Source organism: Medicago truncatula, chromosome 4 (genome assembly GCF_003473485.1).
Source record: "Medicago truncatula cultivar Jemalong A17 chromosome 4, MtrunA17r5.0-ANR, whole genome shotgun sequence".
In the NCBI taxonomy this organism is placed as follows: domain Eukaryota; kingdom Viridiplantae; phylum Streptophyta; class Magnoliopsida; order Fabales; family Fabaceae; genus Medicago; species Medicago truncatula.
The window spans coordinates 36,631,713-36,658,123 of NC_053045.1; the positions used below are offsets into that span (position 1 = coordinate 36,631,713).

The window sequence follows — 26,411 nt, forward strand, 5'->3', positions numbered from 1 at the left end:
CTTTTAATCTTATTTGAGTACTCCATTTTTTTTTTGAAGGATTATTTGAGTACTCCATGTTTAACAAAGATTCCCTACTTGTATTTTTATTTGAATTCTTTGTTATCACCAATTATATTAATCTAATATTTTTATTTTCAATTTAATAAAAAATAAATGAAGGAGAAATGTAACGACCTGATTTTTCGGACGTTAATTACAAAAATTCTTAGTGAAAAGATGAATAATTTCTTTAAAAAAATAATAATAATATTAGTATCGTGAAACTCATCAATTCTAAAATAAACAATAAATAATCTTCTCTTTGAATTTCTAAAGTAGTAAATTTTACATAAAAAATATATTATCCCTAATAACAAGACACTTGGCCTTTTTCCTACCCAAGACTACACCTAGCTAGCTGGTCAAAGTTCTGGATGCTTGTGAAAAGTTTTTTTAACAAGGCTAATACCATTGTCGGAATATATCAAACCTCCAAATGTGCACCACCAGCGCCTTCTTCTACTATATCACTTTGCCTCCCTGACGTCACCGCCAAGGAGGAAACACGGATTGACGATCATCTGTCCAAAAGTAAGGGTCATCTCCAACTAACAAACATGGTACAAATAGGCATGCAACATAGATTTCATGAAAATAAAAATAAATGAAACATACATGACACAATTCTCCAGTTTCATAATCATCACCCCTAGCACCAAGTTACACTCTGACTAAAATGCGTTAGTCCCTAATGGTCAACCTATATGTGCATGCTCATGATCCAGATTTCACCTCTAAACAGAGTCAATTGTCCCACCATTGGACAATATACCCCACCATTGGGTAATAATAACTCCTAAAAATTCGATGTTCAGTACCCCACCATTGGACATTATTTTGAATCATCTAATGTATATGAATCGTCACTACCCTACCATTGGGTAATAACTCCTAAAACTCGATGTTCAGTACCTCACCGTTGGACATTTGTCTGAGTCATCTAATGCATGAATGTCTCCGTAAATACCCCACCATTGGGTAATAACTCCTTAAATCTAAGTCTAGTATCCCATCGTTGGATATAGTTTAGAATCACCATTTAGTTACTTAAGGTTATGCATCCATAAACAAAGAGTATTTAAGTTAAAACAACACCACACAAATAATAACTCAGAATATTCATTCCAAAGCAAACCACCAAGATAATTATCACAACACCAATATATAACACATAATCATTCATTTCAAAACAACCCCATTATGATAATTATCACAACAGAATTATATACACATATACACGTACGGAAACGCGTGGAGTGATGCCCTTACCTTTACAACAACGGTTTTTAAATTTCTCACTTCAGTAGTCTTTGTCCCTCTACCTCTATACCTTCACAGTTAAAAATTTACTTAGTTTTCAATTCTACTAATCTTTATTCCTGTTCAAGATTCAGGTTCGGTTAAGGGCATGATTTCCAACTAAATCCTACTAATTTTTTTGTTTATAGAAATAATAGCTGTAAATAATCAAGCATATTTATTCCATCAAGTTAAACCCTACAACATTATTTTGTTTGAACTTAAGAAAATAAAACACAATTAGGATAATTAAATTAAATAGGATGATAGCTTTATAGAGAATACTTTGACATTTTGAAATCCAATTTGAACCAGTACTGTTACATGAAGTCAATTAATTAAAATAATTTCGACAACTAGTTTATCTGACTCTAAAACTTAACTTTGACTCCAATCCACCCAAAATTATATCTATCCTATATATCAATTCTATTCTACACAAAATAATCGAATTAAAATCTGCTTTACTCTCAAAACTTTGACTTCTTGATGTTTCAACAATCATTTAACTAAAATCTAATTTTGTATTGAAGGAACAAAAAAGGTTTTATTTCAAACTTCAAAACGTACCTTAGACCTTCGCTGACTTAATAATATATCAATTTAAAATTTAAAATTACTAATAAAAATAATCATAGAATCTTAAATTTCTAATTGTTATTTCATCTAATTCAAATAGTAGTAAATGTTTCCGGGATTGAAGTGTCCATCATAAATTTTAGATCAAAGTTACAACAATAATAGTTAGTATACAGAATTGCAAAAGAGAAAGAAGTTAGAATGTTCCTTTATATATATTACGTTTTCGTCAAAAGTAATGAGTGATTTTGATTCTCCTATAATAAAATGGATTAAGGAACAATAAGGGGATTCTTACTTGTCTTTCTAGAGTGAATGTTTGATCTCTCTCCTTTTTCATTGGAACTCCCTTTTCCGTCTTTTCTTTTTATCTCTAAGTACGTTTCTTTTAGGCTTAATTACATAAATGGTCCCTCAACTTATTTGTTGTTTTCGATATGGTCCCTTAATTATAAACTTTTCCATTTTGGTCCCTCATGTACACCTCTGTTAGTTAGTTGGTCCACTCCGTTAGTTTTTTAATGCCTAATATCTTAGATATGATTTCAGCCATTAGATTGCAAGACCATTGTATGTAACGGTGAACCACCAACACCAAATTTTTTTGTTCTTCTTCATCTTCCCCCTCATGTTCTTCTTCATCTTCATCAACAACAACAATCCTTCAATCTAGAAATTCATCAATAACAACAACAACAAATCCAGAAATTCATCAACAAAATCATCATCACCACAAACAATCTCAGCAAATTTTTCAGAAATTCATCAACCTAAAAATTAATCTTTTCAACTCCATTTTAAAACCCATTAATTAATGTGAAAAAATCATTTCCAATTTCTTCATCTTCAAACTCGAAAAACACATCTCTTCAAATCAAACACAACAAGAAAGTAACTTTATGGAGAATATTTCGACTTAAAAAAATTTCAACTGCAGAATAAGAAACATAAATTTTAGTGGCTGGTTTATGTGAAATCAAAATCATACTCAAAATCAAAATCAACTGCAGAATAAGAAACATACATGTTTATACATATGCATCTACAAACACATACTCAAAATCATAATCCAACTAAATGCTTATGTGAAATCAGAATTTTAATGAAAACTTTTATGAATCAGAATTGTTTAGCTTTGCTGCAAATGAAAGAAAATGACATAGCCAGCCTTGGATTTTTGTTTCCCTTTCTTTTACCTGAACAACAATCAATACAAACTGAATTCCAGAACAACATTATTAACACAACATCACTAAGTGAATTTCAGAATGAAGGGAATAATGAATTCCAACAACACAAATTTGAAATTCGAATTTGAATTTGAATTTCTAGGCTCTAAAATCAAGTTATTGTTGTTGTTGTTATTTCTGGGCTCTGACCTTGAGTTTTCCGGCGCGGCTGCAGCAACTTCCGGCATGGTGGTCTCCGGTGAAAGTACCCAGATCATGAAATAAATTGAGAGGTTTGGTAGAGGTCATCATGAAAAAGAATATTGTCACTTTTGTTTCTCAAAAAGAGTCTCATGGTGGCCGAAAATTGAGAGTGAAAGTGGTGATTGGAGTTTTTCAAACTCTCACCAATCTAAAAATAAATTAGTGGTTATTGAAGAGAGAGAAGAGATGAATTCATTGGTGGTTGTGGGGTTTTCAAAGGAGGCCGCATGGAGGAGTTATGGTGGCTCGAAGTTGGTGGTGAAAAAGGAAGAAGAAGAAGAGGGACGCAAGAAAAAAATTAAAATGATGAAGAAATGAGGGTGGAAGGAAGAAAAGGAGAAAAAGTTACGTGTTGATGGTTCATTGTAACATACAATATACTTAAATGATCTAGCCGTTCCTTTTTTGAAAAAAAGATCAAAAAGATGAAATTAAAAAATTAATAAGGTCTACGGTGGATCACCTACAAGGTTGGTCCACCTAAGACATTTGGGGTTAAAGTTAACTGAAATGGATTAAAATGACTGACGAAGCATATTTGAAGGATTAAAATGACTGACGGAGCATATTTGAAGGACCAAAATGGAAAATTTTAGAATTAAGGGACCATATCGAAAACAACAAATAAATTGAGGGACCATTTATATAATTAAGCCTTTTGTTCTTCAAAGTATAGAATGGGTGTGTGAAAAAGAATAGGAACCGGTTATTATAATATGAGAAGTGTTATTTGAACAACGAATTTGGTTGACAACTTTGTGACAACCATAATTTACAAAGAAAACGTAGGTATTTGCACGGAAACCAAAGCAATAGAGAGATAAAGTAAAAAATAATGTGAGTATGAGAGAGAAAGTTGTCACAAAATGGATGTTCAAATATCATTTCTCTTATAATAACTCTCTCGTAACTTCTTTCCTAAAAAAGTGGAACTAAATCATGGAGTGGAAAGTGGTGTGTCGTGGTCATATGAATAAGGAAGAAGCTGTATCTCCTACTTTCTAGTAGTGAATGAATGATCATGACCGTGTTCTTCCTAACTAGTAACTAGCATAAAACTAGAAACAATTATAATAAAACTAAGTTAGTAACTTAATAAATGTCACCCATTTTCCTACTCTAATATAATAAAGTAAATATCCATATAGTTTGCTAAAATAAGATAAAATAAAATAAGAAATCAACTAAATAATTAGGAACAAAGATTTGACCATATAATAAATAAATAAAACCGAAAATATTGTTTCTTAAAAGAGAAATAATATCATCACTCAATAAATCATACGATAAAATATTTTTACGCCAAATGATGCTAAAATACTTAAGCATAAAAATAAAAATAAGATAAAATATTGGGATGTTACAAGAAAAAACTAAATAAATGAAAAAATTTATCCATATATATGCACATGTTAAAATCCATTTTGGTCTTTCAAACCGAAAAACAATTCTTACAAAAAATATCCAAACAATATTTTTCATACAAATCACTTATGTTTTGAAGGTATAAACATAAATCATTTTATGTTTAACTCACTTTCAACCATAATCAATCAATACAACTATTAAAATCAGTTTTCACCTCTGCACAACCAAACACAACACTGACTTTTATTGGTTTTCAAACCGCCAAACAACTTTTCTTTAGTGATTACCAATGTTAGAGCTATTAGAGGCGCACACACGCGCACACATACAACGCACACGCGCACACACATATGGTCTGATACAAGTAGCAGATGTTTAGATCTCTTAATCATTTTATCTATAAAAAAATATATACAATATGAGTATCAAAATATATAGTCGATGCGACAATACACCATCTCTTATAAAATATAGGATATGACATATTTAGGATACATATACATCAAACAAAAAAAAAATCACAAAATACTACAAATACAATTTTAAATAAAAAAAACAGTGAAAAACATATGAATAAAACATTTGATGAAATTAAAGAAATCAAAATTGAAGGAATAAAAACTTAAGAAAAAGAAGACATTGATTGGATCTTTTTATTTCATACTATTGATTGGACTATGTTTGTTACTATCAAACATAGTAGTTGAGGAGGCTTGCACTTAAAATATATACAAAAAATAGAGGTTTGTGCCGAAGAAAAAGAAAAACAAAATGCATGAGGTAATTGATGTATCCAACACATATCTTACGTTGGATACGTATTTGACATGTTGTGACCAGAAAATTGATGTATTCATACATCACATGATCAAGAGTTTGATCCATGATCAACGTGTAAGAAAAAATATATGAAAAAGATCAACTCCTTAAAAGAAGAATCTAAATTACTAAGAGATGATTAGTGTTGCAATTACTTTGGTTTCCCGAAGAAGAAGAAAAACAAAATAGCACAGTACATGATCCTCGTAACCTAGTAGCTTAGCTCCTTTAACCAACAGGGTTTAAGAACTCTGAAAATGAATCTCATATCTCCAAAACATCATCTATGAACTCATTCTTATAGATGAACAGTTCTAACTTCTAACATATGGTAAGCCAACTCATTATTCTTCAATAATAAATAAGTTAACCTCTTCAATTATCTCGTTTTAAAAACCTTCTTGAAGTATTTCTCGAAAATTGTTAATGCTCTTATAACTAATGTGATATAGTATGACTTGTAAAAATAAGTTAACTTGTCACAGTGTTCGCCTTTGAGATGATTCAAGAGCTCCTACAATCTATTATCTGTGGCTAAAGTTAACTTCAGTACATTGTGTAATGAAGCAATCATCTTTTTCTTTATGCAATAAATTCAAAAACTGGTAATGAATCCTGCAATTCATGTAACATGTAGTATTGTTTAGGACGAGTTATTTCAACGAGCAATTGTTTGTGCAAGTTGCACCGCGGCGCATCAATCTTCTCCTATGGTAGAACTGGTTAAGGACACATTTTTTTCTACTTGAATAACTCTAAGATTATTGTTGGAGCTATTCTAAGTTCCACTTAGCCACACAAGCTCTAAAGATAGCGAGCTTCTCCCTCAAAAACCAAGCTTTCTGTGCAGAATCGTGCATGCACACTAATGTCAATGCAGCAAGTTTGCAACAATATCCAACTTTCTGCCATTGATAAGAAAACATTCCAAAATCTGGGCAAATTTCGATACTGTTCTAAATCTGTTAGGGTCCAATTTGACATTCAACATCCCAATTATGAAATTGGATGCTGCTCAAGCAATCTCACAACTATGATGCAACACATCAAAGGAGACAAAGATTAGGAGCAGAAAATGAGAGGGACAGAGACCGAGACGCTGGCAAAGAAAAGCACAGAGGAAGGGAGAGTTTTAAAAAGTTAAATGAATAAATATGTAATTTCTAAAAACGTCAAAATTAGTGGTGTAAAATGTGCCTTAAAAATTCCCTTACAGAGGAATATATACTACCAAAATTTAACATGGTCTTTGAAGACCACATTTGAAATGTCTTCAAGGCATACTTTATGAGCTGTTTTATTTGAAAGATAAACCAACAGCAAACCAGGCATTCTTGCTACTAGGTTCTCATGATACAATCATGTTTTCCGAAAACAAAATCTGTTTTCACTTTCCGTAGCAGCAATCAACCAACCATATTAATTCAACAAAATGCAAACTATGGACATTATAAGTATGATTTGGGCATCACTAAGAAGTTACTTTTATTTCATGCAAGCATACTATAAAAAATGCAAAACGTTGTAAAGGGCAATAAACTTAGAAGAACAGGTCCAGAACAGTTTTACTTCCTCATTTATCCGCACCCTTCTAATCACTACTGGTTTCAAATTTATCATCCGAAAAATAATGCATTTTCAAATCAATAAGATTTAATGTATTGTCCATATTCTCTCATAATGTCCATATTTTCTGTCTGAATTTGCATCAGATAGTGAGCAAAAGGGACAGTTGGCCCTCACTTAAATTCCTACTTAGCTTACAAGTAGTTTTAGAAACCTAATATTCACAATTTTTTCATAAATAACAATATTAACAATTTAACACAAGTTTAGAAATAAGATCATATGATGAGCTGAGTAGCACCTAAGAGTACTACTAACCAGAAGATCCACGATTCAAATCCTCAGAACTAACTAAATTACTAACATACATTTGCCTATTCAAAAAATGTAGATCATATGTAGCAGATTGCATGAAGTCACGAGCCATTATCAAAAACAAATCCATCTTGCCAATTTATCATGATTGGAGATTATGTTTACCAAATCAATGTTCTTCTTGAAAAGCATATTCAAAAGACACAAAAACATAAACCACTTATGAGCATGGTGATTAAGGCTTAGCATATTTGACTATCAAACCATTCCTCTCAATCTCTTAAGATAATTTAGCAATCAAATATATTCTAAGACACGCTCGCTTAAACAATCATCAGATATTATTGTGGATAATTAGAATATTCAAGAAAGAGTACTTAAAGCTCAGAATCTGTGTGACAAAAATATGCCTGTAAAACCTAATTGAGCACAAAGACTGAAGCTTAATGGTAAAATCTAATAATGAAAACTTACAAAGATTATGTCCAATTGATAAAATTATATCAACTGCAACTAATGCCTAAGGTGGCAGGCAAACATTTAAATACAGCAAGGAATCTTCAAAGAAACCTTACCCTCCAATTCTAATTGGAACCTTTATCTTTGCCTTCATCAGCAACAGCATCAGAAACCAAAGTCATAGGTCTCTGATCAATAACCTCGTCAATAATCCCAAACTCCTTTGCCTCTTCAGCAGTCATAAAGTAATCCCTATCCATATTCTTCTGAATTACGTCAAGTGGTTGGCCAGTGTGCTTGACGTACAACTCATTCAACGCATCCCACATTCGAACAATCTGCTTGGTATGAATTGCAATATCCTTTGCCTGGCCACTGTACCCACCAGAAGGCTGGTGAATCATGATTGTAGCATTCGGAAGAGCACGCCTCTGACCCTTGGCACCTGCACACAACAGAAGAGAACCCATGGACGCAGCCTGACCCAAACAGATTGTGTTGATCGGAGACCGGATGTACTGCATAGTATCATATATTGCAAGCCCTACACACATTACAGCCAGCAACACCAGTTGTCAGGATCATAGTCCAATTCAACAATTTGTTAGCCAGCAGTTATAGGCATTTGGTAGTTAGAAACATATAGTCAATTAGCTATACATTCATAATGAACTTTTACATAAGCACCGTCATTGCAACAGATTCATGACCCATTGCATCAAGGCTGCATTTGGATTGACTTGTGAATAATTTATTGGGACTTACCTAAGAGCATAAGCACTTGTGAGCTATGAAACACTGATACAGACATGAATAACAGACACAACACTGATACTCACACTTCGACACTGATAATAATTTGCAAAAATTAATTAATTGAATGTTATCACACACGCTTTAGGTCAAAAGTGTCAGTGTTGCATAGCTTCTGAGCATGGTAGTCAAAATCTATTGCTAGCACTTAAAAAAATCTTACGATTTTACGATGTTGCTCCCTATAACTGTGTTCTGTGCCGATTGGAATCCTAAATTGCTAGCAGACGGTGGAATCCCCGTGCTAGGTGGTGGTATCCGTTACGATTCTACGTGTCCTGCTATTTATGGGTTTTCCTGGTTGGGTTGGTTTTAATTAAATGACCCTCAAATATCCCTGTTTGGAAGCTTTTTGTTGTTTTTATAAAATTCTGGGGGGTTTCTCATGTTGTTGGTAGTTTTTATCGTTATTAGGTGTGATTTTCTACGATTTAAATTGTTATATAAATTTCTAAATTTGGTAGGATCTTACAATCTGTGTTGCGATCCTACGATTTATGATCTTGTGACCCTTCCCCGATCTTACCTAGGATCCAGATTCTGACTACCTTGCTTGTGAGAGTGATTGAGTGATTTTAAGAAACATCTTACGACATATTGATAAGTTGTTTTCAGCTAATTTTGATAAGTTATCCATGATATCTTATGAACATAACTTATAGCTCATATAAAACGAATTTGACTTGGTTTTTTCTCAGAAATTGGGCCAGGTTACAAAACTGTGGTTTGCAAGTGAGAGATGTCTCCCAGTTATAAACACATATTCAGCTCATATCTCATCAAATGTGGGATTTTCAACATACTTAATTAAGTGGCATAACTAAACAGGCTCCAAAGTAAATCCCAGGACAAGAATACCATACATAATTAACAACAATAACAAAAACTCACAGGTTTTACGCATGAAGGCATCGATAATTAAATAGATTATTGGGATATATCAAAATGGGTTATCAAAAAATGAGATTTTAACGAGATGTAAGCAATTAAATAGACATAAAAGATGATAAAATGCTAAAAATCAACTCGTATGTTCTTCCAAAACATTCATAACTTGTTACATCAAGGCTGCATTTGGATTTACTAGTGAATATTTTATTTTGGTTTATCTACTAGCATAAACACTTGTGAAAGTGTCTAAATGATCTTAAAGAAACAACTCACTACATGTCAATCATTTGTTTTCAACTAATTTTGATAAGATCTCCACGATCAGCTTATTATAAAAACCATTTTACTATATTTTGTCTCTGATTGTAGAAATAAATAAACTAATTATATGACAAGCACTTTCTTAGAGATTCTTTGATTGTAGAAATAATAACCACTTACATGATAAGCTGAGCGTATTCTTAGAATGTGGGTTGGGTCTAACTTAATTCTACAAAACTGGCTTGTAAGGTGAGACATGTCTATCACTAATAAACACGTTTTCCGTTTCTATCTCATCAAGGGTCCGTTTGGATTGACTTATTTTTGAGCTTATGCAAATAAATGAGCTTTTATGTATTATTATGTAGCACAAACACAGACACGGCATTGACACGGATAAAATTTTGAGAAAATGACATAATTCAATGTAAACGCAGTGTTGGTGTCGGCGTCAGACACGACACGTGGACACGCCTTCAATTCGAAGTGTCATGCAACAGAGGTATTCATAAGCTTGTCAAGGTAGTTTATGAAAAAACAGATTCTGAAGATACAATTTTCGTTATGAGAACTTATGAACTAACATAAAAGCTTAATTAGTTGCATAAACTATTTTTCATAAGCTCAAAAATAAGTCAATCCAAAGCGGCCCTTGAAACCAAAGGAACGCCAAATGTGGCACTTTCAACAGGTGAATTAAGTTTCTAATCCAAACAAGCTCCAAAGTAAATCTCAGGACAAGAATACCATACATATATAACAATAAAAAACACAACTTTTACACACGAATTCATTTATAATTAAGTGATTATTGAGATACAACAAAATGGGTCATCAAAAAATAAGATTTTAATTCGATATACACAATTAAACAGACAATAAAAAACGTAATGGGTATTTCCACTACCTGCAGTAACAGCACCGCCAGGAGAATTGAGATACATATTGATAGGTTTGGAAGGGTTTTCAGATTCAAGAAACAAAAGCTGAGCAACAACAACATGAGCAGTATCATCAGAGATAGGACCATTGATGCAAACGATGCGTTCTTTGAGAAGACGAGAGAAGATATCGTAAGCTCTTTCTCCTCTTGAGGAGGTTTCTATCACCATTGGGATCAAACTGTATGCACGATTTCTGCATGGTGAGAATGAAGATTTAGTTCCGTTGAACAAGGTTTTTGTGATTCCAAATAAGCCTCGCATGGTTGTTCGTCGCAAAATCGCTGAGATTGGGTTTTGTGATTAGGGCTGTCTTACCAAAACAGTGAAACTGTAACACAACAACCAACACAGATGTTTTCTCATTCCTAGATTTCCCTTTTTCCTATATTGTTTTTTATTTTATTTTTTGGCTGGAAAAAATCCGATAATGTTTTTGTCAAAAAATATGTTGTTTTTATCATTTTTTTTTTTTGCTAATAATTGTTTTTATCATTCTAATTTTAATTCATTTACATCGATGTGATTAAAAGAATATTTTAACATTATAGTCAATTATTAATGTTTGGTAACAAGAACACTCCAGTAAAATGATAAAGAATCTCGTTCGACTGTAACTGATTCTAAGTTCGAATTTAGTTATGAGAATGTAGTAATGTTAATTTTGTGAAGGTGAGATTTGTCATTCGGTGATGATATCAAATTTGAGCAACTAATTTCTATTATAGCACAAATCATAAATAAAATCACTTTAATCAAATCTAATTTAAAAATTATATGATGGTTTCTAATATGTTGATGGTAAAATATAATTTTGCAAATCCAATTGTTTGTTTAGTTGTAATTGGTCTGATCTTAACCTTGGAAGTTGTGATATTCAAGTCTCGCTAGTGCACTTAACGAAAGTTAAATGTAAATACATTTGTAAGTGTTTTTTGAACCGTAAAATCTTCTCTGCATTGAACGAGAGCGTCATTCCCTTACCCTAACTATTTTAGTTTGATAGAACATTGATTTTCGAAAAAAATATACTATTGATAGAGTATTAAAATTATTTTCTTTAATTTTTTTTTTGTTAATATAATATTTTTGAAAAAATTATTTTCTTTATCAAATTTTTTCATGATGGTGGATGAAAGCTTAAAAACCTAATTTTGTTTCTTCAATTTTAATTTTAAAGGTCTAACTCTTTTGTTTGTATTGGCTATTCCACATTATGATATTGTTTTCGTCTCGTTTTTATCCCCTTTTAGGCACATAATGTGCTTGATTGGGGTGTCTTTAAAATATATAGTTTTTGACTTCTTAAAAAAATCATAGTAGTATCTATTTCTTTTAAGAAATGAACATGATCTCTACGCACAAATTCCATTCCAAAAAATTCAATCAACAATAAACATCCTTATTTAGGCTTTAATTCCAATATTATACACACTCAATCCTGTTTCTATATCACTTTGTAGTCTTTACTAACAAACTACAAACATCTCTAATCACATAAAGAACTTTATATATGTTCCAAATATGAGACAAAAACTACAAAAAAAATAAATCAATAATAGCATCATCAGCCATCAGCATAATTATCAATTGATATTTAACCAATGATCAAATCAAGTGTTTTTGAATTTCAGCAGCATCTCTCCTATAGAGATTAACTTTGATTCCATGCTTCATATACATAGTTAAAGCAATCTTTGGTTCCACAGGGTGATTCTCCACCACCTTCACATGGTATCTGTATATGATACTAGCAGCAACATATTTCATTTGATAATATGCAAAATCTTTGCCTAAACATAACCGAGGTCCGCCATTAAATGCAGTGAATTTGTACGCAGATTCACTCATAAAACGACCATCTTTTAACCATCTTTCAGGTTTAAACTCTCTGCAGTCTTTTCCCCATATGCTTTCCATTCTCCCCATTGCATAAATTGCATAGATCACTTTTGTACCTTTTTTTAGTATTGTTCCATCTGGGAATGTATCATCCTCAACTACCTACAAAAAGTCATACATTAATTGAACATGTTCAATGGTTGTTAACAGTTGTATGCTTCCACTAGGTGCATTTAATATGACTTTGAATTGTGTGAGATGTTCTACTAGTAATTGACAGATTTTCCAGGTTGGTGTTTTCCTATAAAATTTGACTCTATTGAAGAGGTGTTTGTTTTTAGATTTTCAACACAAAGTTTGAAATATTCATTTATTATGATATGATTATTTTATCTCATTTGCCTTGATTACAAGATGTGATTGTGACAGAGGATTAGTTAGGCAAACAGCAGTTGACAAAAGAATAATTGTAGGTCTATCATCTCCACTTTAGAGTATTTAGTTAATAAAAACATCCATTTTCTATAAATTGATAAAAAAAAGTTATAGGGATTAAAAAGAGATCTATAATTTTATAGTATTTGTAAATTGTAATATAAAAACACAATAAACATACATGTAACTGATAAAAAATAGTGGTTGTAACTTTCAAATTTGAATATGATAGGTAAATAGAAACAATATTTTTCTTAAAAATCTACAATATGATAGTGAGTGATATACTAGTATGGATTAGAATGAAAAAGGAATGATGTGACAAAAACTGAAAAATTACCTCCTTGTGATCAACAGGAACAGAAGGATATAATCTGAGAGTTTCAGATAAACAAGCATGCAAATAGTCCATCTTTTTTATCTCTTCAGGCCTAAATATCAAAGAATTTTCAAATTCTTCCTTCTTTATATCATTTCTCTGACTCACCACCTTGCATATCTCTTCTAATATCTTCTCCTCCACTTCATGATTCTGATCAAGTAACCAAAAAAACCAACTCAAAGCCACAGAAGAAGTGTCTCTCCCAGCTAGTATAAAATTCACACATATATCCCTCAGAAACTTATCTGAATAAGCACTTCCATTCTCATCCTTCATCTTCATAAAAACAGTTAACAAATCTGACCTTTGTTTCTTTTCATCAACTTCCAAAGATAGTTCCTTTTTTCTAGTCCTTATGACATTCATTGCAAATTCATCAACCCCTTTAATTGATTTCTTGAGTTTTCTTTCTACACCTAAGTTAAGAAGCCTCATGAACTTCCAAGCACACGTAGGCATAACGAAACGAAGCACGGTGGCTTCTGTTGCATCCTCAAAGGCTTTTGCAAATGGTATCTCAGGAAGTTTTTGACTCAAACAACCAGGATCAACACCAAAAGCTATCATACAAACATTGTCAAAAGTTAGTCTTAAAAGAATGTCTTGAAGATCTGTGACAGCCCTTTTATCAACTGATTCATCTAAAACAGGTAAAAGCCTTGAATGAACAAGCTCAAACAAAGAATCAGTTGTTAAATTTCTGAACTTGGTCGAATGAAACTCGATGCTCGCTGTTTTTCTTTGTTTTTGCCATATTTCATCATCTGCACTGAATATACCATCTCCAAGTAAGTCCCTTACCATGTTTCTAAAGTAAGTTCCTTTAGGAAAGTTGATGAATTTGGTTTTGAGAAGGTGTTCGAGGTTTCGAGGATCAGAAGTGACTATGCAGTTAAGGCTGCTGAAAGAAGGACCTTTGAATCTAAAAGTCCCATTTTGTTTGTTAAGAATGTCTGTGATCCATTCATACAAATTAGTCCTTAGACCATTGATCAAAGAAGGTAACATGCCAAGAAAAGGCCAAATAGGTAGGCCATGATGGTTTTTTTGTCTAAGAGAATGAATGATTATGAAGAGAGTAATTGCAATGAGAATTTCTAGGATTTGGATGTCTTGTAAGAGGGAGAGACTAATGGAATAGATCATGTTGAAGTTGAAGTTTGCGGCGGCGAGAGGGGAGGAGGAGGAGGAGGAGGAGGAGGAGTTGGAGGAGGTAAAGTTGATATTGGATGATTTGGTCATGGTGTTTGAAAGATAAGGAATGTGAAAATGCATGTTTAATCAGTTTGTAAGGACTAATAATAATGGTGTTGGGCATAAGTAATATATGTAAGTTAGTTATAACATATGAGGTATGTTTTCTTGGCGTGGTTGATTTTGCATAAGTGGTTTGATTTGGTGACCTGAAATGTTTGCAAATTGGGTATTGATTTGAAGTGTATCTGAGGAATAGTTCATTTTGGGAATGTTTGCTGGTTAGTACAGATTATATGGTAAAAGGAATTTATGTAGGGTGAAGAGATTTGTAGGGTGGATTGGATTGGAAGATGGGAAGTTGATGAGGCGGATTACCTATAAGTAGGAGTTTGTTTGCAAAATTCTAGTCTTTTGTTACAAGTTTCTTTATGATTATTGCTTTTAAGTATGAATATTTATCTGTTTGTTTTAAATATATAAAATCAACTAGTCTTGATAACCGGTGCTCTCAGGTAATGTGGTTAAGGAATCTATAAATAGAAAATTTGTCTTGAACAATCTTTTAACAAAAAAACTACTCAATTATCTCGAAAATATCACTTATTTATATTTTTTAATTGTAATGTCTAATAAGTGTATTTAACAACTACTACCCAACAATCGAAAAAAAAAACACTCAATGATCTCGTGAATAATTTTATATTATTTTCATGTCATTTATGGAATGTTAAATTATAACATAAATATTTTATTTTATTATTATTATTAGTATAAACAAAGTTGTGGGGTCCATATACATGCAAGAGAGAAATAATGCGATATAAACTTCTCTTCTCAATAGCAATTTCTTTTTTAAGAGACTTAGCTAAGAAGAAAAAGAGTTACATGCCATTAGACAAATTATCACCCCTTAAAGATGTTATTAGAACATTTGTTAAAGCATTAAAATAAGTTTGATTGTCCCTTTTTCTCAAAATAATTGACTTTGTTTAATTATAAACACAAGTATTTACATAATATATATTGATTACATCCTTTTATTGAAAAGAACTCCCTCCGTCCTAAATTATAAGAAGAAGAAAAAAAATCACACTTATTAAGAAAACTAAAACATAAGAATTTAAAGTATAGTTTTTTGTGTTTTCTTTAGAAAAGGTTTTATAGGAAAATGTAAAAACAATTTTCATTGGTTATTAGTTATGAAAAAATGAAAGAGAGAGAAAATTGAATGTAATTTGTATTTAATTTTATGAGAATAAACAAAAAAAATCTTGAAAAAGATAAAAATTTGTCCTTTTTGCTTATATTTTGGGACAAAGAAAATGTGTTTTTTTTTTGCTTATATTATGGGATGGAGGGAGTATATTTTCTATTATACAACATAGTTTCTAAAATCGGTTACAATGTTTAATCAACATGTCATGTTAACCGATATCGATAAATTGTCAAAGAGAAAAAAAAAATTGAAATATTTATTAGCATTTTTCATAGAGTTTTTCTATCATAATCTAACACTCATACTTACCGTGGGATGTCTTGAGCAGAGCACTTCTTTGCTTAATAAAGAAGAGTTCCATTTGGTTAAGGCTATTAAGAAAACAGTACATTCAATTTATTAATCTTGGACAAGTGAAGATACGGTTAAAGGAAAGAAGAGTCCTATCAAGACACTAATAAATTTGTTATAACCACCATTGCAGAGAATGTTCAACTATGTTTTAGAAAGCTATTTTTTTTTTAGTATACGTTAGTTATTTAGTCAAATTTTGTTGATATTTTATTTTGGATGGACTATAACTCTAAAAACATAAATTCAAGTAAACATTTTGTAACACTTAGTTCTTTCTAGGAATTCTGAAATATAAAAACAAAATGATGTAGGAAATTTTTATATCCTAAAAAATAACGGACATATGATAAACTATCTAATAGTTGATACTGAATAAGTTAATTGATTGAATTAATAGTGTTTAATCAAATTAACGATTAAATTAACTTAAATAACATTCAAAGATGTTTAGGAAAAGTGAAAAACTATAGTTTACTTAACGTAGTTTATTATAAAACGCTATAAGTTAAAAAAAAAATTAGTTATTACCAAATAGATTTATTATTGTTATTATCAAACAGAGCATTAGTAGGATTAGGAAGGAAGGAACGTGGATTAGGCGCAAAGGAATGTTGCTCACCTAATACAGCACACATATATGTTATTTTCAAAAGGTTCATGTTACTAAAAAATTGTTCTTGTCTAGACCCCCAGCTTTAATTCTACACAAAACCCATTATATTATTGTAAGTAACGAACTACACCAGACATTTATTTTATTTCATTTGTATAATAATAATGGAAAGAGTAATGATAACAAATTTTTATTTCATTTGTATAATAATAATAATAATAGAAAGAGTAATGATAACAAATTTTAGCAGAAAAAAAAAAGGAATGATAGCAAATTATTTTATTAGCAAAATAAAATAAGAAATTATTTAGAACAATTTATCAAGTTTTAGTTTTCTTAATAAATGTGAAATAATTATATTTTGAGACCGAGAAAGTATGTAGTGAAGTGCTGAATAGCGAACATCCCAACAATACATGTATCAATCTTTCATAACAAAAGGAAATGAAATTAGAGCGCGTCATGATTGTGAGGATGCTATTCATTAAACACGTCTTTTTGAATTAATATGTATAATTGCATATATAATTGGTCCTTAAAATTCAACTAAGGAATAAACGTACTCTACTTCCGTGCAACCTCAAACCACTATTGTACTTTTAGATGAAGACTTCTATGATTATAATATTTGGACACGATATTTAGACACACTTGCATATTTTTATAAAAAAAAAAAATGTGTATTTTTAAAATATTAAATGATATGTATTTTGATGTTTGTGCCCAAAAAAATCTAGAAATTATGTGATTAGGAAATTATGTTTCAAAAATTTCTGAATTAACATTTTAAGGAAAAGTGAAGGTGTATGAGTAAACTTCGGAGATGCTAAAAGTAAATCCTAGGTTTTGGTACTAGAAAATATGTTTCAGCCCAAACATATGTTTTTGTCGGAAAAAAGTAACATCAAGATTAACAGCTGTCAAAAAAAAAAAAAAAAACAGTTGTTTTGGTCGATTTGACAAGCTTTGCGTCAAGGGTGGCTATGGTGGTGGTGATTGTTCCCTGAGCTCTTCGCTTTCAAAGGTTCCTTTTTTACTCTTTTCACTTCTGAATAGATAATACCCACATTCTATTTACTTGTTTTACTCGTTAAATTAGTTGTAATGTTCTTACTTCTTATTGAAATTTGAACCTGGCGCTGTGTTGAATTGTTGAGTTCTTTTTTTTTTTTTTTATGATAAAAAAATGGGTTTGGTTTTTTATTTATCTTGTACAACAGTTCTATGTCTTTTAAAGATGAAAAATGATGTTTTTAATGAATGAGGTTTTAGAAAAATATTCTTTTAAGGGAATCACATTGGATTTATTTTGTTAAAGTTATAGGTTTTGAAAAATGATGATGCTACTACATTGATTAGGAATAAAGATGAAACATGTAAGGAGAATGAGTTAGGAATAAATATTCTCTCAATTGAGATAATAGAACTGAATGCAATTCATATTCAAGAGTAGGGCTGGTAATGAAACGAGCTAACTCAAACATAGGTCAGAACTCGATTCGAAAATTAGCTCAGTTGAGTGGCAACCAATGTTGTCAATGACATATTACAGAAAATAACAACTTATTCAAATTCCACCACGATATAGTCTGCTACAGTTGTTATTTGACAACACTTTGTACTAGCGGGTTGTTCCAAACTTCACTATGCGTAGTAGCGCTATTTGACAATACGGGCGGCAACCTAATTGTATCGAGGGAGAAAGGGTTATTAAAGAGGTAGTGTCACGTTGATAAATTGCTTAGAAGATGTTTATAGAAATGTTGTGTTTCTGAATTACTAGTAACCTTCTTATATTTGTAGTCATTTTAGTTTATTTATCTCCGTTTGAGCTCTCCATTGTTTTATATAAATAAGCCCAAATTAATTTTCTGCTGATGGCACTTATTTTCTTACTCAAATAGCCACCTTATAACTGATTGTGAGCCATTCATTTACCTGGCAGTACATTTCCAGCATCTAAAACTATCGTGCGAACAAATGCGTGGTTGTCAATAGGAACTTCCTTTTCCCTCAAATCAGATGGCTTTTTTATTTCAGAAATTTCAAGAGGTATCTTCTTATCTTATGTATGGATTAAAAAGTGATTGCTTTTTTGCTGTGAATATGCCAAGATATGTATAAACGACAACAATTGTAAAAATGACATTTTAATCTAGTTGCCCTGATAAATGGCATGTGGTCTCAACTGAGTGAGGAAAGCTCATTCAGAGAGTATAATATCTTTTGTTCAACCAGTAGAGTAAAATCTACTGTACAAGAAAAAACCTATACGATGGATGTCTGATATCTAAATTTTTGACGGTTATAGTATTAGACAGTGCTTGCAGAAATTAATGTTTTACCATTTCTCTTTAGCTTTATGCGAACCTAAAGTTTAGTTTTTATATCTGCTGTGCATCCTTTGAAGTTTATTACAAAAGTCTTGGTTTAAATGTTGTTTCCAGGCCGTGAAAACCCTTGCAAAAAGTCCCACTTTTGCTTTTGCAAGGGATCCAAGACAACTACAGTATCAAATTGATCTTAATCGTTTGTTCCTTTATACAAGGTAAGTATTCATCTGTCGTCTGCATTTAATATTCAAGAGTGCATTAAACTTGCTTCCCTTTCTTTTCCTATCCTCTTCCTTATTTATTTCTATCTTACTGTGTTAATGTAACATATTGCTGTTTATTCTAGTTTCACGCATGCATAAATATTTTTTATAAACTCCAACTCATACATTCCTTCTCATCCCATTGTTACTTTTGATGATATCTTACGCTGGAGAATATGAAAAGGGTAAAGAGAGATAGAAAAAGCCCACAATATTTCACTAGTTATTACCACCTCCGTTCCAAAACCTTAGTTGTTTAAGCATTTTAGTTTTGTTTCAAAACTCTGGGTCTTTTAGGATCCAAAGATATATTTGAGTTTTGTCATTTTTCCTCCGCCATAGGCAACCAGTGGGATTAGCCGACACATAAGCATTTTAGTCTTTGAAAACAAAAATCTGATTAGGTTGCCGCGTTCTCTCTCTATTATTGTCGCCTACAAAAGCATCCACATCACTGCCACTTCTCGGCTTTGAGCTTGTCCTCAAGCCCAAACTCTGGACAATCTTTTTGGAAGTGGTCAACCAGTTCCCAAACGGCATCTTCATGAGGATATCCGGCCCAGTGCTCTTGCCGCTCCTGTTCCTGCGGTTGATTCTAGTGCAAAGAATAGGATGAGGAGTTGGTAAAACTTTGCTGTCACATATGGATGGTAAATTGGTAATTCTCTTACAACAGCTGGTTAGGATCCTTCATAGTCTTTTGAGGAGAGACACATGGAACACATCATGTCTTCTATTGTCTGCAAGTAACTCTAGCTTGTATACAACAGGTCCTACTTTGGCCATGGCCCCAAAAGGAAGGAAATACTTCAGGAGAAGTTTGTGATGCTTCTGTTTAGCCACTGTCAACTGTCAATATGATTGTTAAACTCAACTTTTTATCCCTTAGTTTAGCAGCCATAAACAATATGATTTAAGTTGTAGCCATTCCCAATCCCCATTGTCAACTGTCAATATGATTGAAGTTCCTAGTTTTTCACATTTATAACTGAGCAACCCCCCAAGTTCCAACCGATTGGAATGTTATGGCCATTGATCGACAGTGGATCTGACCATTCCCTAGATTGCTCTTTTATAGAACCATTGGATACCACTTTAGATGTTAATACATATAATAATGATAAACTCTGATTCTCTTTTGTGGTTGGTGATGATGAATGTGGGTCTTGTGGGCTCTTCATTTTATGATTTTACAAGAAATTGTTATTGATTTGATGTTGTAGGTGTGTGCGCGTGCGTGTGTGTATTTTGATGCCGATTTTTTCAATTTTGTTGTGTATATGATTTTTAACATCTTAACATGTTTTGCTCATGCAAAGATTTGAATCTCCAGCTACAATAGATTGGGGAAGAATGCTAGTGAAGCAGATGCAGAAGAGATTATTGAAATCGCCACCAAAGCCTCTGTTGCTGATCAACAAATGGTAGTACAAGAAAATGTTCATGCTCAAATTAAAGCATTTTGCACATTTATGGATGCAGTTTTCCTTCCAAATGAAAAGAAGGTGAATGACGTCTCCTTCGAGTTATCTCAACAAACAAAGATTTTACCTCAACATAGTGATCTTAGATCTGCCAATGGTAAGTTTGTGATCCACCAACTAACAATCCTGGTTAAATATAAATTCTACAGCAACTTATGAAATGTTATTGTCAAATTTTATAAATGTTGCCTATTTACTCTATTCATTTGCTATTAATGTATGGCACAGGTGTCCCGAAACAAAGATTGATAAGCCAAGTTGAACTATCACAGAAACTAAAGGATGAACTTGGTTACACGCTTAATGTTAAACCTTCTCAAATATCTCACAAGGACGCTGGCCAAGGTCTATTTTTAGATGGTGTAGTAGATGTTGGTGCTGTAGTAGCCTTTTATCCTGGTGTAGTCTACTCTCCAGCGTATTATCATCATATTCCTGGATATCTTGATGAGCAGAACCCCTATTTGATTACAAGACATGATGGGAATGTCATTGACGCCCAACTTTGGGGTCGTGGAGGTGACAAGAAAGAACTGTGGAATGGTAGAAAAATGGTAGATGAGAAAGGCTCTCAAGTAGATAATAGTGATGATGTACTCGAGCGCAGAAATCCATTAGCCCTAGCACATTTTGCTAATCACCCTTCAAAAGGAATGCTTCCAAATGTCATGATTTGCCCTTATGACTTTCCATTGATTGAAAATGACATGAGAGCTTATATTCCTAATGTATTATTTGGAAATGCAGCAGAAGAAAATACGGAAAGATTTGGAAGTTTTTGGTTCAAATCTAGAGTTCCAAGAAATAACGAGTCACATGTTCCTACTACCCTGAAAACTGTTGTTTTGGTAGCAACTAGGGCTCTTCAAGATGAGGAACTTCTCCTGAACTACAGGCTGGGCAACACGAAGCGGTGTCCTGAATGGTATGCTCCAGTAGACGAAGAAGAGATTATAGAAGAGTGAAATTAGTCAACAACTTGATGAAATCGCGGTGGCTAGATGAAATCATTTATTCTTTTCCATTATTTGTACATCATCTCAAAGTTGTTAGAATAAGTTCATGTCTTTTATGTGATTGATGAAGCATGATATAGGACCAAATTTTGAAGTTTTGATTTTGGTTATTTACTTATTTTAGATGTCAAAATCCACATCTAACATTATTATTAAACTAAACAAATCAAGGTAGCATTTGGTAGAAGTGTTTGAGAAGAAAAGTGGAGATGACATGAGTTATATTTTACAGGTGGTTCATTTTAAGATTGAGATTGCCAACATTATTTGTTTTCATTTCGTTGGGAAAGAGGAACCTTAAGAACAGAATGTATATGTGCCATTTAACAAACATGTATAAAACTGGTAGAAGCACCAAAAACAATGAAGCATCTACCATCTATTTTCTTTCAATGTAAAACCTGTTTCTTTTCTTAGGAAGCTGAGAATTGAATGAATGACATTACAATTTTGAGATGTTTAAAACTGAAAATATAGTCCATCAAAAGATAATTAAAGGGTCATGTTAACTTGTGCCCTTAGGGCACATGTTAAGCAACCTAATAAGAGCAATTTTGCATTAGAAAACATAATATATCGACTTTTAAACAGTTGAATGCAAAAATTTTGATATGTATATTTCTATAATGACTTCCTTAACATGTGCCCTTAAGGACATAAGTTAGCATTTGCCATAATTAAAATATTTAATACTTTCATTGAACAATGTAAAATATTTTTTCGTTGAACTATTAGGAACACTTCTAGAGGATTATTAAACAAAATATATAAAAATAAAAAGATGCCAGAATCAGCACCACTTAAAGAACCAGACTTGATTTACAGTTATTTGATGCATTAAGTGGAGGGTCAACTTTTTATATTGAGCAATGATATTTAAACAACCATTTTGTACAACCTTTTTGACAACCTTCTTTTTCTCTCTTTTCATTGGTCAAAAACAATGGAGAGAAAAAGGAAGAGAGAGAGTAAGAATATAATGTGAGTATGAAAGAGAAAGTTGTCACAAAATGGTTGTACAAATATCATTTCTATTTTATATTATTATGTAATGTAGGTGTAGTATGGGCTTATGGTTCCCTCGGTTTTCAGTCAACTTCAAGTGGTTGACACTTTCACTATCATACCATCTAAATAGGGATAAAAGTGCCCGAACAAGTGATCAAATAAGCCATATTTAAACTCAGAAAATGAAGCTAATCAACTAACACCAACCAATTTACTTTCAAAACATGCCAATCTTCAAGATTGCAATGTATCATATAAAATACTCATATCTGCCAGATCACCAGAAGTCAACTATTAAATCACGGGATTTAGAGTAAACTAAACAAGAAGAGAGAACGATAATGATAACATTTTCATTTACAATGAATATCAAAGCTAGGAAGACTGTGGTATGCTGGCTTTAGCTGCACGCCTTTCTAGTGCCTTCAACCTATTTGCTTCCATACGGGCTCTCTGCTCTGCTGTTATCTCAGCACTGCTGGACAGACTGGTTCCATTATTTGGGACTTCATTTGATGTCTTTTCAGTTGTGCTACTTTTGGGATCAGTACTCACAGAAATCACATTTTGCACGGGCTGAGAAGGTTCCTGCAATAAAAGAGAAGGTAATGCGTTACAAACTTCGCATCAGATCCTTGTTAACGATTTGGTTTATCACTAAATAGAAGTGATAATGGCATCTTACATGCTGACTTCATAACAAAGGAATAATTACAAGAAATCTAGAGACTTAAGAAGGAAAGAAAAATAAGTATAAACCAGACGTTCAAATAGTCTCTAATGAAAGAATACAAAAGTCGAGAGATTAATGTTTACCCTGTATCATTAATAACACACTTTTGGATAAGTATAATAAAAAAAAAAAAACTAAATCTGACTGACTTAAACATTAGCCAAACAATTCAGATTACTCACAAATTTGTGAGAATACAACAGTCTTGAGAGAATAATGTAACCCTTGCATCATTAATAACACACTTCTGGATAAGGACAAAAACTAAATCTGACTGACTTAAACATTTGCCAAACAGTTCAGATTACTCACAAATTTGTGAGAATGGTCATATAATGAAGACAAGTTACCAAAAGTGTTTTAACAGATTTCCTTTCACAAAAGAAAATGTTCAGATGTGTTTTAACAAAGAAACAAATAGATATTCTTACATGATGATAAAAGAACAATGTTTAAAAGAAATTAAACTCACTTCGGTAGCTTTATCATATATATCATTGAACAAATCTTCTTGAATGTTGTTAACAGTTTCAGGTTCTGCAAACATCTCATTGTCTTGATGACTTGCTTCCCCATTTTCTGCAGATACAGCAAAACCCAATATAGGGATGCTTAGCAAAGATACTAAATAAAGTCAATAAAATAAATAAAATCTAATTAGTTCTTTTGGTCGAACTTTATAGCAATATTCCAGTGAACTATGTCTATATGGAATCAGTTGGCTACCCTGTTTGAAATATGAATCAGTTCGAAGTTGTCCAAAATCTATGTATTCCTTCATTTTGTCTACCTATGGTAGGCCAGTGAGCTTCAATGATCAAATTGTCAATTGTTGGTTCTAATCTCTCTGACAATTAACATTTAAAAATTCACATACAATTGAAAAAAGGAAAATTAAGAGGAAGGTGTTCTAGGTAAGGATATTTCTGAACAACTTTATAACAGGTGATTAATTCAATAAATGGTACTTGTCGACATTGTTAACTTGTTTAGTTGATAATTGTTTCAAGACTAACTTTACTATATGATGTTGTTCTCTAAGTTTACAACCACGGATCTAAGAAAACAACTATTAATTCAAACGAAAGTATTGTATTTTGAGTTTGAGACCTGGATAGCGAAGTGCAAATACATTGATAGTAGATTACCTTGTTCACCATCTGGGACATCGTCCACAACTGGTGGTTCACGCAATTTTGATGGATCCCCGCCATTTGCAACTCTTTCTCTTAATTCTCTAAGGCTAGTCTGGTTAGAGGACGTAAAAATAAATGTTAAACACAAAGTTTGATCAAGGACATGCAAGTATGCAACAAACACACTCTTTCAACAGATATAAAGGCATAGGAAGAGAGAGATACAGAGCAATGGCAAAGCATATTAATGTGTGTGTATAAAAGCATAAAAACATAGTAGAGGAATTGGAACACTTATATACTTGTATCGTGGATGTACAAAATTGAATGAAAAATAAGCATTAGTCGAAGAGGATTGATGAAAAATAGTTCTGGAAACACAGATTTGAATTCATAAATTTAATAGGTCAATGTCACATCCTCTTTGCATACACAAGACTAACGTGCATATTCAACAGCAAGAAACTACTTCCTACAACAAGCAGCTGCAGCCAAAGTCACAAATACTCATGAATAATTTAATTTAACAATTGAAGATAAACAGTAACCTTAACACGTCTTGTAGCAGCAACTTTCTCAACTTTATTGACAAATTGATTGAAAGAGTAATAAGGTAGCAAACGAGAGTGCCAGTCAGAGTATAAGTGAAGCAACTTACCCAAATCACGAACCTAACAAAACACAATTAAATGATTACGGTTAAGATTAATAGAAAATGAATAAACAAGTAATTAAGAAAAAGGATGGGATTAATTAGAACCTCATGGCCGCGACCGTGGTATTTGAAGTTGCGAGGGAAATAGCGAAGAACATAACCGAGGCCATCATCAGATAGAAGAAGCTCGGGAGTGAGTTTGGGGCGGGTACGTGGAGGCTTTTTGGGTTTTTCGACAGCGGATCTGGGTCCGGAGGGTTTGAAGGTGGAGGTAGGTGGAGGTGGATCGGCGGTGGAGGTGGTGGCGTTAGGGTTTGGATTGAGATTGGAATTGGAAGCGGGGGAGGTGAAAGGACAGTCGCGTGACCAGTGACCAGGTCTGCCGCATTTGTAACAACCTGTTGCTGTTCCGGATCCTGACATTTTCTCTCTTCTCTCTCTCGAATGTGTATTGAAAATGGGATTTATCAAGATTGAAATTTTGCTCCAGTACTTGCGCGGGAAATGGCGGGAAAATGTTTGATAATTCCTATGCTCATGTTTACCGGATATTATTAATTCTTTTAGATTTATTTTAATTCCACTTTGACTTTTTCACTATTAATTAAATGAATTGATTTTTCTTTTATAGAAAATAAATTTCAAAATTTTATAAAAATAAAAATAAAACAAAATCTTTTTTATTTTCCCTTTTCTTTCCTTCATCTTTTCGCCACCATCATCATCATCTTTCTCATTTAACATCATTATTGTAAACACAAACACAATAGTCTACACTAGCGTAAGGGAAGGAACACTTTATTTTATGATCTTAATAGTTAAATTTACTTGATCTCTATGTTATTGTGGTATACCATCTACACATGATTTTTCTTCTAGTACCAATTTTCTCTCCTCTTTATTTTTCTTTCTTTATTTATTTATATTCTCTCTCTTCCGGATTTTTATTAAATCAACA

General features: G+C 32.3%; 4 protein-coding genes across 6 annotated transcripts; 1 reads left to right on the forward strand and 3 right to left on the reverse strand.

The window, feature by feature from the left end:
• Positions 1-7,744: 7,744 nt before the first annotated feature.
• LOC11445434 (ATP-dependent Clp protease proteolytic subunit 2, mitochondrial) lies at positions 7,745-11,156 on the reverse strand. Its single transcript, XM_003607206.3, has 2 exons — positions 10,753-11,156; positions 7,745-8,424 (listed from the first exon to the last, which is right to left on the reverse strand). The coding sequence occupies exons 1-2, from the start codon at positions 11,048-11,050 to the stop codon at positions 8,006-8,008; spliced, it is 717 nt and encodes a 238-aa protein (XP_003607254.1). The 5' UTR covers positions 11,051-11,156; the 3' UTR covers positions 7,745-8,005.
• Positions 11,157-12,140: 984 nt separating this feature from the next.
• Positions 12,141-14,963, reverse strand: LOC11444405 (cytochrome P450 86B1). The gene is made up of 2 exons (XM_003607207.3): positions 13,404-14,963; positions 12,141-12,790 (listed from the first exon to the last, which is right to left on the reverse strand). Exons 1-2 carry the CDS (start codon positions 14,718-14,720, stop codon positions 12,395-12,397), a joined length of 1,713 nt encoding a protein of 570 aa, XP_003607255.2. The 5' UTR covers positions 14,721-14,963; the 3' UTR covers positions 12,141-12,394.
• Positions 14,964-17,723: 2,760 nt separating this feature from the next.
• LOC11443644 (uncharacterized) lies at positions 17,724-22,182 on the forward strand. 3 transcript variants are annotated; one of them, XM_003607208.4, is made up of 5 exons: positions 17,724-17,849; positions 18,771-18,877; positions 19,273-19,373; positions 20,755-21,002; positions 21,134-22,182. In XM_003607208.4, the coding sequence occupies exons 2-5, from the start codon at positions 18,848-18,850 to the stop codon at positions 21,868-21,870; spliced, it is 1,116 nt and encodes a 371-aa protein (XP_003607256.1). In that variant the 5' UTR covers positions 17,724-17,849; positions 18,771-18,847; the 3' UTR covers positions 21,871-22,182. The 3 variants fall into 3 exon arrangements, with proteins under 3 accessions (XP_003607256.1, XP_024638780.1, XP_024638781.1); XM_024783012.2 differs by having other exon boundaries at positions 17,756-17,849; positions 18,782-18,877; XM_024783013.2 differs by lacking the exon at positions 17,724-17,849 and having other exon boundaries at positions 18,841-18,877; positions 20,741-21,002.
• A 930-nt stretch (positions 22,183-23,112) lies between these two features.
• Positions 23,113-25,948, reverse strand: LOC112421389 (TIMELESS-interacting protein). Its single transcript, XM_024783014.2, has 5 exons — positions 25,559-25,948; positions 25,347-25,469; positions 24,811-24,910; positions 24,135-24,241; positions 23,113-23,517 (listed from the first exon to the last, which is right to left on the reverse strand). Exons 1-5 carry the CDS (start codon positions 25,874-25,876, stop codon positions 23,305-23,307), a joined length of 861 nt encoding a protein of 286 aa, XP_024638782.1. The 5' UTR covers positions 25,877-25,948; the 3' UTR covers positions 23,113-23,304.
• Positions 25,949-26,411: the final 463 nt, after the last annotated feature.

What these genes read in the sequence shown, in the direction of transcription:
- LOC11445434 (XM_003607206.3), bottom strand. Translation starts at nt 11,050, where the DNA reads ATGCGAGGCTTATTTGGAATCACAAAAACCTTGTTCAACGGAACTAAA. An exon ending in TGGCGGTGCTGTTACTGCAG is followed by an intron (nt 8,425 to 10,752) that starts GTAGTGGAAATA and finishes TAATGTGTGTAG; the next exon opens with GGCTTGCAATATATGATACT.
- LOC11444405 (XM_003607207.3), bottom strand. Translation starts at nt 14,720, where the DNA reads ATGCATTTTCACATTCCTTATCTTTCAAACACCATGACCAAATCATCC. An exon ending in TTCCTGTTGATCACAAGGAG is followed by an intron (nt 12,791 to 13,403) that starts GTAATTTTTCAG and finishes GACTTTTTGTAG; the next exon opens with GTAGTTGAGGATGATACATT.
- LOC11443644 (XM_003607208.4), top strand. Translation starts at nt 18,848, where the DNA reads ATGGCTTTTTTATTTCAGAAATTTCAAGAG. An exon ending in TATTTCAGAAATTTCAAGAG is followed by an intron (nt 18,878 to 19,272) that starts GTATCTTCTTAT and finishes TGTTGTTTCCAG; the next exon opens with GCCGTGAAAACCCTTGCAAA. An exon ending in TGATCTTAGATCTGCCAATG is followed by an intron (nt 21,003 to 21,133) that starts GTAAGTTTGTGA and finishes TGTATGGCACAG; the next exon opens with GTGTCCCGAAACAAAGATTG.
- LOC112421389 (XM_024783014.2), bottom strand. Translation starts at nt 25,876, where the DNA reads ATGTCAGGATCCGGAACAGCAACAGGTTGTTACAAATGCGGCAGACCT. An exon ending in ACCACGGTCGCGGCCATGAG is followed by an intron (nt 25,470 to 25,558) that starts GTTCTAATTAAT and finishes GTGTTTTGTTAG; the next exon opens with GTTCGTGATTTGGGTAAGTT. An exon ending in CTGCTACAAGACGTGTTAAG is followed by an intron (nt 24,911 to 25,346) that starts GTTACTGTTTAT and finishes TCCTCTAACCAG; the next exon opens with ACTAGCCTTAGAGAATTAAG.